The sequence below is a fragment of the Tachypleus tridentatus genome, chromosome 3, assembly GCF_004210375.1.
Source record: "Tachypleus tridentatus isolate NWPU-2018 chromosome 3, ASM421037v1, whole genome shotgun sequence".
Classification (NCBI taxonomy): Eukaryota; Metazoa; Arthropoda; class Merostomata; order Xiphosura; family Limulidae; genus Tachypleus; species Tachypleus tridentatus.
In genome coordinates, this window is record NC_134827.1 from 80,449,648 (window position 1) to 80,461,669 (window position 12,022).

Below are 12,022 nucleotides of genomic sequence, written 5' to 3' on the forward strand. Positions count from 1 at the left end.
TACTCTAACAGATCTTTATTTCTATAAGAATATGCAACATACACAACTTTAGGATGTTTAATAAAATCGTTTCAGGTGTTTCCCAGGATATTCAACTTTTAAAACAATGAAGAACAGTACAAATTTTATACATAAAAACAAACATCTTTTTATAAAGTCATGACTTTAAATTTCAAACAATCCTTCAATACTTAATGAAAAATTACATGTAATTAGTAAATCACAAATAATTGGATCTTTGTTATAAAATTTATGAATGTACATGAAACGTATTGATACATATATGTAATGTATTTATATAGAAGCTTCAGAGCATTGATTTGTAGAACTGGAGACAATGTTCACTTACTTGGTTTTAACAAATTAAACTATAGCTAATAAAGATGGTTTTTAACAGTTCAAATGCGAGTTTTACTTAGATAGAAAAACTACTAAATGACAAACTGCAAATATTTTTCTATGAAGTATTAAAGGCACATGCTTAATAGCAAGAGTGGAGTTGCTTCCAACAAAGATGTTTCATTTTTCTGTACATATACTTTTATAAAAGTAAAGAACTTTACATCACATTCCAAATATACCTGATAAGTATAGTAGTAGGTTATTATTTTAGAATTGTAAGTAACAAAAACAAAAATAAACATAGTATTACCTTTACACAAAGGGTATTCTACTAATCCACTGTTGTAGCTGAACATTTAAAAACAAATTAAACCCTTTCTTCTCTATTAACCATATCTCATTACCTAGATAGAAATTTATTCTCCTAACACATTGTAGTTTTAACTTGTAATTATTTTAGAGAGTTCTGCCAACCTCCTTTTTTTAATGTTTTTTATATGCCTTTTCCATGGTTTACTGAATGTGAGGTTGCAGATCGATAACAATGTGTATGGTTTTGAAAACTATTGACCAAGATTTTGTTTAAAGAATTGAATAAAGATGCTATACAGAGAAATATTTTAAAATATGTAAGAGCCACAAGATTGACATACTTGCATTAAAGGTGGTAAAATACCTTTCATTGAGAGAGAATTACCTGAAATGAGCATTCAAATCTTTTTGGAAGTATTTTTTTTGTCTATTTTTAATTGAAAGAACTAGAAGATTTGGTGTTACATTCCTTATAATTATTACCAATGTACATTAGAAGATGTTAAATTTCTTACAATTAATGAAGACACTAGAATTTTTACGGTGGTTATTTTTATTAATCTGAGGTTTTGGAGCTCCCATACTGGAGTCTTTGATGGTTGTTAAACAGAACTATAAACTTAAGATGAAATATAATTTTACAGCTCATGTTTATTGTTAACAAATGTCCTTGAATATTTCCGTGCTGCTTATTTACCACACCTACATACACTGGAAATGGAGAACTAAAACTGGTAAACTTTATATTCACTTTGGAAGGACTTGCTTCAGTTGATTTGATAGTTTTTGACACAAAAACAAAGTACAATAATTGTAATTGTATTTCAACACACTATTGTACACTTGAAGTGAATCTAAAGGTTGTCTCAACCAATAAAACTATACAGTTCGATATGAACACAAAAAATGAACTTCTCACACCTAGGAACATAATTTTTGTCAGTGTATAAGCTGTGAATTCACAATTCTAAAAGACAGAGAAACATGATTTGATAAAGCAGATAATCTCATTACAGTATTTGTTATGCACATTTTACATGTTCTGTGATCTTTTATTCACTTAAACCTGACACTCATTTACAACTTAGCCTAATGATTAAGTAGGACCATGTTTTCAACGTATTTAACATAAAATTACAGCAAGTTTGTTCTTATGAAGATGTTTGTAAAAAAAAAAAAAAAAATTATTGTATGTTGTGAAAGAAAATAACACAATTGTATAATGAAAACAAAACATTTTTCTCAGTGAATAAACTGACAAATCCAATGATTGGTTTTCTTTGTGAAGTTTAGGCCTAAAAGTAATTTTTTTTACTCATGATTTTGCAAGAATATCTAAATGATGCCATTTCCAAACCACTTTGTAGATATTTGTAACTCAAACTAAATGTTTATTTAAGCTTACATCTGTAAGCAACAAGTACACTGGTAACTTTGTTGACTGACTTGAAAAATAAACAAAATGACATGGTAAAAAGAAAACTGTTTGGAAGTATTCTGTCAAAATCTAGCAAGTTTTTTCTCTCAAAGTTAGAAACACACACAACATACCCATAAATCATAAAATACTTTTAAATACTCTATAACATCATATCTTCTGAACCCATTTCAGTGTTGTTTTGGATCTGGGATGATGGCAAAGAAGATAGCTGGGGTATCATTGATGATGTCTAAGAACAGAGAAAGCAAACTTAGTTATATTTGAAGTTTTTTTACTGTGTGGTATACATCTACAAAACTAATAAATAAAAATTATTGATTTCTTATTTGGCCAAAAAGTTTAAACTAGTTTAATGTGCATTATGGCAAGTTTGAAAAAACCTTGATTGAAATATTGCAAATAAGAATGAACATTTGAGGCACTTACACAAATCATAACTAGTTTCACTACAAAGAAAGATGGATTATGCAACATGAAACTGTATTTAGAAAATTCTTGCCCAGAGGAAAGATGTACACTATAGACTTCCCACTTGTATCCCTTCTGCATTTATACAATATACAATAATCAGGGTTAGGTTGAAATAAATTGGCAACAACTGTGTCTTACAGCTACAGTGATGAACTAGTTTTTCTAGCACTTATGTTATCAAAAGTTTATGAAGTTATACGAGTCTTACATTATGTTATATAGAAATATGTACTATTTTAAAATATATTCTTGAACAAGTATTAGAAAATACATGTTGTCTTTAAAACATTGAGTGTTGCAGTTTAGGTGGTGTTATGGGGTCTCGCATCAGTTGCAATAACTGTAGCATAGTACAAAAATATGATACCCTTGTTGTGTAAGGTGGAACCACTAGTAATCTGTATAAAATACATACCCAAGAACAGTTGAGAAGGAAACTATGGACAAGTTAAAATGCCTACCTCAAATAACAGCTTCCTTACTGGAGAGGAAGGGAGACTACTGGAGCAGTTATACATAAACCTTGATGGAGATGCTGAGCTTGGTGGATTACACAAATATCCATTGACAGAAAGTCCTCCATCCTGTTGTGATGAGGCTAAAAGAGTATGGATGTATTATGACTGTTGTCAATAATCCTGTTACGCTAGTACAAGTGATGTCATAGCCGTACCTGTATAATGTGCAGGATCACAGCAGTATTTATTCTAGACAACCACAGTTCATGTCAATGTTATCACTCAACTCCAATTCATATGCTGGCAAACAAATTTCTATCCACAAAATAGATACTAGTCACATTATAGATGTGGTCAAACCTACACCCACCAGGATTTTCTTTGGACAAATATTTAGCACAAATCATACCCAGTGAGTGAATCAAAATATTCTAATGTATCTCAAGATGGCTGGTATGGATATTAAAACTTATTAAAATAAAATAGAGAACAATGTTTTGACTTGAAGATGACCTAAGAAGGTCAAAACATTGCTCTCTATTTTATTTTACCTCATACCAGCTGTCTTGAGATACATTTTTATTTTAAGGGGGTTTCTCATCATCATGGAAAACATTTTAATGTTTAGATTTTATTCTGATACCACACTGACACCAATATATTAATATAGCTTTTACATTTGTACATAAATTGGCCATATACATTACACCTAAGTGGCTTGCTTTGATTGAACATTATTGGTGATATGAGTGCTGTTGGTGAGTCACTGTAAATAATAATGTCAAATGATTTCCAGACAACTTATTTCAAAACAAGTTACAAGCAAACAGCATAGAAAATTGTAGTCTACTAGTGACAAGGAAGACACATGTTAACAACATTACTGAGAGACACCAGAAGGCACTACTTTATGATTTTCTTACAACTCCAGATGTTTATCAAGTAATTCTACCTGATATTCACACTTAGGTCGATTGTGGTAATTGAAACATTAATACTTACTGTTGAATGTATGTAGCCTTTCACTAGCTGCAAAAGGGTTTGTAGAGATGGGAGCATTGTGGACAGGCTGACCTAGTTGGTGGAAAGCATCCATTTGTTGAGTTAAACTGAGCAGTCCTCCTTCGGCCACTGTCACTATCACCCAGATTACCTCTATAAGAAAGGCCACAACAATGAATTAAACTGATGTCGTACTTACAAATGGTAGTTTAGTTAAAGCCAAGAACATTTTTATCCTTGAGATACGATGCAATCACATGCTCGATGTTATTCATGTATTGAGTATACCTATCAAACCCATTACTTAAAGATAATGTGTAGAACTGATTATACACTCCTGAAAAATTACATCAGTAGTGTTAATTCTTTATTAATGTAATTATTTTAGCATTTGTCTTATAAAACCAAAGCAAAAAAGAAACTTTGTTTAAAATAACAAGATGAAAATTACAAAACAGAAACACTGCTCTCCACAACTTTTTTGCATACACCATTTGTTCCCAACCTGAAGCACATTAACCCCTAGGGGAGGGTGTACATAGATACTTTCTAGATTTGAAAATATTAAAATTAGAGAACGGTCTTGGCAAGTTACCAATGTATTCCACTAGCCAGCATTCAATGTAAAGTTATTGTTGAATCACCCTTGAATTATTCCAACTGATTTACCTTTTTAATAAAATAAATCACTTGTTTTAAACAGACTACCTGAGCCAGAGGATGCTACTGTCTCAGAGAAGTCACTTGGACTACAGTCACTGACCTATATCATGGTTAGTGCTAGAAGAACCAAATATATTTTATTTCTAGTAAAACAAGCTATTAAGAAAAGTGAAAGTTAGTAAAGATACCAAAGTTTAATTTGACACCAGAATGATGGAAAAAAAATTTTTTTTTTAAATAATGTACATTCAATCTTTAAAGTTTTGGAAGTAAGCAAGAAAAATTTCAACTGTTGTAAATAATATAGCTACAAGAAATGAAAAAAACAACATAACATAATGACAATGATAATAAAGCTAAATTTGAAGGATGACATATGTAATTAAAATGATGACTAAATTATTAAATAACATTCTTTAATTGATAAATTTTATTTCATTAAAACTTCACTGTCAGATTTTGCAAAAAGTAAAACTATTAATCAAATTAACTAATCATATGCAAAATTACTTAAAAGGGTATAATCTAATAAACTGGCCATACGTACTAATAGTTCAAATGGTACAGTAATATCAACTGGATACAACTCATTAAAAACTTTTAGAACTAGGTAAACTGATTACAGCATGTTGTAGCTGTAGCTAAAATGTTAATTATACATAATACATGTTAACACAACTTTTGTTAAAACTGATTATAAGTAACAGTGCTAAAATGGTAGAATCAGATCACACGTCCTACATTGTTATTGTGTTATCTGAAGAATAGCAGGAATTACTTAGTTTTATTTCAATTTTCATTGAAAATCTTAAATGTTTGCAAGGTCAAGTCATTCACTGACAGTCCAACATGTTCATAAGGTTATACTTTTCTTTCACAATCCCATATGTTTATCAGGTGGTACTTTTCAAGAATAATCTCATTTATTCAATAGGCTATCTTTTTCACTGATAATCTCACATGCTTATAAATTTATACAATTAACATGGGATTTTGATCTTCCAAAATAGAAGGCATTTTTGCAACTCATGTATCCACTGCTAGATTCCAAAGTGATGTGTGATACACATAACAAATGAGTCATCTTAAAAAAACTAAAAGGTTTTAACACTAGTTATTTCTAGTTTTATACAAACATTTACCTCTTAGCATAAAAATAAAAAATCAGTTTATCATAACTCTTCACTTTTGATAAATTTGCGATATTTATAAGATGTAATGTCTTAGTTGAGGTTATCTTTAATCCAAATTGGAATAATGTTATGTTTCGGTATGTAACTTTAATGTCTTTAGAATTTCTCTTGGTTTAAGTGCTATAAAAAGTTCAAGCTTTTCACTTTATAGTTATTATTACTGGTCCGTCAACTGGTTAGCCAACAGATTTTAACTTGTAATTCAGGATGACCAGAAACTCACTTGAAGTAAAAATGTGTTCTAAAGCTGGCTGGTGTTAAAACTTTAACTAAAATAAAGTACAGAACAGCATTAGCCTGAAGATGACTCAAGAAGGTAAAAACATTGGTCTGTACTTTATTTAAATACACTTTTAATACCCATAATAGATAACTTTAGAATAAAGATTTTAACTTGATTATTTGTAAAACACATGATTCAACAATAATCAAGTAATGCAGTAAGTGTCAAATGTTATGGGTGTAAAATACACAGGCAAACACTTGAAAGTTCTTGCTACATCCAGAAACACTGATTTTGCCCAAGACTGAATGCAAGGTGTTTCTGTACGTTTTTAAGAGAGAGGTTGCAATGATAACAGGTTTCAAAACGAGAATAAAAAATATTTTCAATCTAAAGAAAGTTATAATTGTTCCTATAAAACACAATAACTTTTTACAGGCAATTTCAAATAACTTGTGTAAATATCTGAAAGAAATCACATATGCTAGCATATATGTAATTCAGTTGTTAGTTAATAAAGCCAAAGTTAGATAATTGGACATTTAACCATAAGGAATTTGCATTTTAAACTTGATGCCTGTTAAATGCCTTACTTAATTACACTATGTAATACAAATTTTGTTCCTTGATAGTATGTGTTATTTCTTAATTTCTTATGCTGTAAAAGTACAGAAAATGGCCATTATTCCCTTCAAACCTTGCTTTTGTGACCTGAACAATGAAAAATTTAGAAATTAACCTATTTTCTATGTAAAAATGGGCAAATTTGCACATTTTCATTTATATATGGTCTAAATAAAACAACATATGAATCAAAATTTACATGTATTTATACTAAAGTTATACAAAAATATTTAGAAGCAAATAGTTTTTCGAGATTTGCAAATCACTTTCACGTATCAGCCCCAAAATATAGTCTCTCATCATGTTCTTGTTATACGCTCCCAGATCACAAAAGCAAAGTTTGAAGAGAAAAACAGATCTCTTCCATTTATTTTACGCATAAGCAATTGGGAAATAACACTTTCTGCCCAAGAACAAGAAAATGTAAAAATTTTGTTACAGTGTTATCAAGTGCATTTTATGTGACTCAAACTTCAAAAATACTTCCATTACTTGACATTGACCTTATCATTGTGGTCAGCTTACAGTCCTTACCTCCAAAGTATTGTCCAGTTGCTGTGCTCATCCTCCACTGGCCTTGATAAATACCTGGCCGATCTGGACTGACCATCTCTATGGAGATATCAGCTATTTCTTTAGGCTTCAATGGTTTAACTAAAGCTTTATCTACATAACCAAGACGATGACCATTTGTAAACCTGAGGCAGCACCCTGGAGGCCAATGTTCATCTCCTGATATTAAACAGACACTTCAAGCATGTTACATAGGGTCCCAATTTATATACATTATAAAATTAAAACTGCGTGGTCAACACTTTTAACTTATGCATCAACAGTTGCTGTATATAAAAAACAAACAAATTATACAACTTCAACCTAAAGTACATAGTTTAAAACAACATTTATGAGTATGTCAGATATAACTAATACAATTCCACCATCAACAGCAATATAAAACTTTCTTCTTTTATGGACACACTTTAAGATGTTATAAATCTTTTGACAGGTCATTAATCAGATTGTCTTGACTAACAAGCACAAGTCAAGCAACAAGAAACAAACTAAGAGTCAACATTATACATCTTGTAACACTGACCTAATAGGTTCATATCCATACATCCTGGTCAGTATACTGGCAACAGATTCATGAGGTGGAAAACGTAGTCTAATGACGAACAATACAACCACAGAAGTGATGAATAACAACATATTTAATGTATGTTTCAGAATATACACATTCCATCTTCAGCAAATTCCTACAGTAAACACAAAACTATAATTACAAATAAAAACCTGAATATTAAATAGATACTTACTAAGAGAGATTAACAGATATACTCTATGATAACTTACCATGATTTTGAATTTTCCAAGTCTTCACAAATCTAGTACTGGGTTGTACTGCTTCTCCTTCTCCAATAGTTACATCCTTCACAAAACACATCGATGGCAGTTTTTCTAAAGGTGCTTCAAAGTCAAAGTAGGAACACACGGCTGCCTGCAGGTTCCTGAAGAAGTAATAAACATGTAAAGTATGAATGTTACAGAGTAATAAATAACAATAAGGAACCATCTGGTACACCCACTCTGGAGAACGGTGAAAATTTAAATCCATCCCTTATTTTTCAGGAAATCTTTTTGGTATGTAACTACACCATGCATTTGTTACTTCTTGTATTAATACAGTATTATTCAGAACCTATCACTTATGTGCAATATCGTTAAATAAAGTGGAGTAAAAAAAAAAGTCACTAAATTAACACTATTTTAGTTGCCTTTGTTCCTTGTTACTCTGTTGTGATCACACCTGTTCTGTACATGGAGTCCATGGTTGTAATGTTGCACATTCCATAAAATAAAAACTGATATCTTATGTCCTTCAATGGTAGTTCAAGAGAGACTTCAAGTTATAGCTTCTTCTAAGCTTGAATGAAAATAACCTGTCAAGTGGGTAGTGATGTATAGCTCCATTAAATCCATCACTACCAACAAAGTGATGAAGGTTAAGTCTCAACAGTCTAGAGTCTGATCAACTGAAGGCATAATATCTAGGGGAAGTGACCATCTTTTGTACATTACTTCATATGTAGTATGTTTCTTGCTTATTAAGATCATCAGTAATACTTCATAATAAATATTTTGTGAAACCATTTGTTAAATGGACCTAAATCCCCTAAAGCTAATTCAGTTTGACCTAAGTTAAATACACCATTAATTCTATTCTTGAACTCCTGTATAGATTTGGCCTCCACTACTACCTAGAGCAACTCATTCCATAAGTTACTCTACCTGTCAGAAGAATAAAACTGTCTAAAAAGTTGTTGGTATTTTACAAATCTTAATCTTGTACCTTCTTGTCCTGTTATCTAGGATATAGTATAATGAAATTAAAGGCTTTTATATTATTGATCTTATAAAATTAAAAGACAACAAGGGACCTTTTGGGCTGTCCTAGCCAATAAATTAAACACTAAAGTATTGGAAAAAAAATCCTCAAAGCCAGCAGTTATCATTCAAATATTCATCACATTATCTCTTAAACATGCATGCTGCTATTTATTTTTTTGTAGCTTGTGCATATTCTGATTAAATGAACATTGTGCCCCTTGATTAATCAAATTTAATAAATTAATGTGGCTGTCAAGTACATTAAATACCCAACTCTAATAATGATAAAATAGAGAACGTAGAAGTAAACTTCTCTTGAAAAGAAGAAAGGTATCAAAGAAGAAAATTAATGAAAGAATTGGGAGCAACTGAAGGTAATGCACAACTTACGTCTCATTTATGCTGAAAACTTTTGGCTAAGTAATTATTTTGAAAAGATCAATGATGATTATGAAATTATTTAAAAGAATTTTAACGAAATAATAAAAATGTTATTGTCTCCTTTTCTAGAAATTAATGGAGCCTGTTTTACCATATTGTATTTATCTTTGATATTATTACACACAGGATAGTAACATTACAAAACGTGTCACAAAAAGCTAAAAAGGAACTACTTAATTCAAGATTGAGCTGTGAAGAAATGTTCCAAAGACTTGATTTTATTATCACCGGACCAATGACATGGAATGAAACAGAGACAATTCAGTTCAAAGAACAAATAAAACATGAATTTGATAATGCTTGAAGTAGGGCCTTCAACATTAAAATAACTGCAAATTTATGAAGTACTACTTCTAGTTTTTGTAGCTAGGTGGTGTTTCGTCAGTTTAAGATGTTCTTAAAATGTATACATCTATGTTAAAGGCTACATTTAAAAAAAGGAGAGAGAGAGTTGATATTTTTTTTATCAACTTCCTATTAATGTTAATAAATGTGATTAGCAGAAGACATTTCACACTCGCATACCACACCAGGTCTTATATTTCAAAATGTTTACCTTCAATAAATGGGGCAGTTTGGTCTTAGAATCACAGAATACTGTTTGGTAATTTTAAGTATTATTACAGTTGTGAACAATCCTTTAAAAATTAAGAAAAACACGTAATTTGGCAAGTCAGTGGGGAAAATAATGTTTTAACTGGAGCCTAGCCAGTCATTCAAGTCTTTAACTTGTGTCCTCTAAATCTACTAAATATAGCATAAAGCAATCTAAGGCATGATAACAGTTTATTAAACACTAAACAGTCTTACACAATTAAATAAGCACAAGAGAAAATAAGAGGTCTTAACCTATCCCCCCAAAATCATCTACTTGACCATTTTACTAATTGATTCAAGTCATTCTCTATTGCCGTCAATGTACATATTAAAACCATAAAAAGCAAAGACTCAACCGCCGATAAATTTTGAGACAGATTAACCTTTAGTTTAAACAAGGCAGCAGGTTAATAAGAAAAATCCAGTTTGATTATAATCCAAAGTTTTTATCATATTTTTGTTTTCTCTCAACTTGCCAGACTTTATACGTATAACTATGAACACTTTCAATTATTATTTACTCTAGGCCTACACTTCATATCATTTTAAGTACTTAATAATAATAATATCGTACCATTATGTCAACGATCAGTATTTGACAATCCTTAAAACTTACCAATTATTCATATCCAAGAAGAAAGTACATCCTGCAGGGTTTAGTTGATTTCCTAATAACTTTTGAAGTTGCGAAACTAAAACTTCGCGATCGGTTGTACCAAGGCAACTAAACTGCTGCAATAAATTTGCATCCAACTCATTATCAACGTCCATAACGATGTATTTTTTAATTTTTAATAAAACACCATTAAAAATACTAGTGCGATTCAAAGTCAGTATCTTCTTAAAATGTGAAATACGTTTATATATCAACCAATTTGTACAATTTTAACTTTTTTTACTTGATATTTCACCCATTTTCGAGCGTCTGCTCTGCACTTTAGATGATGTCATATACGTGTCCGTTGCAAAGAGTGATGGGAAAAATGATGCGTAATTTTTCTGCTTTATATCGTATTAAATATATTAAATAATTATTTAACAATTATTATATTATGATTAGAAATATGCCATAGATACCATTTCTAATATAAAATGCATTGATTAGATTGAAGTTCAACGACATTCGCGAATTTTATTGGATATTATTTTTTTAAATTTCATTTAAATCATGTATAGTTCTCTTGTTTTAAATAAGGCAACAAAAGTTTCAACACAGAATAGTAACTCATTTAAAGAAGAAATATCAGGTGAGCTTTAAAAAATAAACAAATTTTATTGACAAGTTGTGTATTTATTGTTCTCTCTATTCATAAATCTCAGAAAAATAGATAATTACGAGTAGCTTTAACTATACACATATGCAGAGCTTACCAAACAATTGTTTTGTTTCGTATTCCTGTAGACAATGAAGCCATTTGTATGTTTTTATTTAATGACATGTTTAGAGTAGAAGATGGGTTTACAAAACAGGCTGAGCATATGTTTGTTTTGTTTTGAATTTCGCGCAAAGCTACTCGAGGATTATGTGCGTTAGCCGTTCTAATTTAGCAGTGGAATGTTCCCTCATAAACAAGAGGGAAGGCAGCTAGTTATCACCACCCAAAACCAACTATTGGGATAGTCTTTTACCAATGAATAGTGGGATTGACCGATACATTATAACGTCCGGCTGAAAGGGTGAGCATGTTTGGTGTGATGGAAATTCAAACCAGCGACCCTCAGATTACAGGTCGAGTGGCTTAACCACCTAGCCATGCCGGGCTTTGTACAATTTAAAAAAGGAAACTCCTGGGCATTTGTACAAAATGGAAGATATACTACTTTGGATACATAGTAAGACCTTAAGAAAGACTGGGAGAGGTTCTAA

At 30.8% G+C, this 12,022-nt stretch overlaps 1 protein-coding gene across 1 annotated transcript; it reads right to left on the minus strand.

The window, feature by feature from the left end:
* Positions 1-11,133, minus strand: LOC143247322 (protein ILRUN-like). The gene is made up of 6 exons (XM_076495168.1): positions 10,772-11,133; positions 8,083-8,237; positions 7,264-7,461; positions 4,027-4,179; positions 3,028-3,164; positions 1-2,324 (listed from the first exon to the last, which is right to left on the minus strand). The coding sequence occupies exons 1-6, from the start codon at positions 10,924-10,926 to the stop codon at positions 2,235-2,237; spliced, it is 888 nt and encodes a 295-aa protein (XP_076351283.1). The 5' UTR covers positions 10,927-11,133; the 3' UTR covers positions 1-2,234.
* Between the last annotated feature and the right edge of the window lie 889 nt (positions 11,134-12,022).

What these genes read in the sequence shown, in the direction of transcription:
- LOC143247322 (XM_076495168.1), bottom strand. Translation starts at nt 10,926, where the DNA reads ATGGACGTTGATAATGAGTTGGATGCAAATTTATTGCAGCAGTTTAGT. An exon ending in AACTGGACAATACTTTGGAG is followed by an intron (nt 4,180 to 7,263) that starts GTAAGGACTGTA and finishes CCTTTCTTATAG; the next exon opens with AGGTAATCTGGGTGATAGTG. An exon ending in TAAGGAAGCTGTTATTTGAG is followed by an intron (nt 2,325 to 3,027) that starts GTAGGCATTTTA and finishes CTCTGTTCTTAG; the next exon opens with ACATCATCAATGATACCCCA.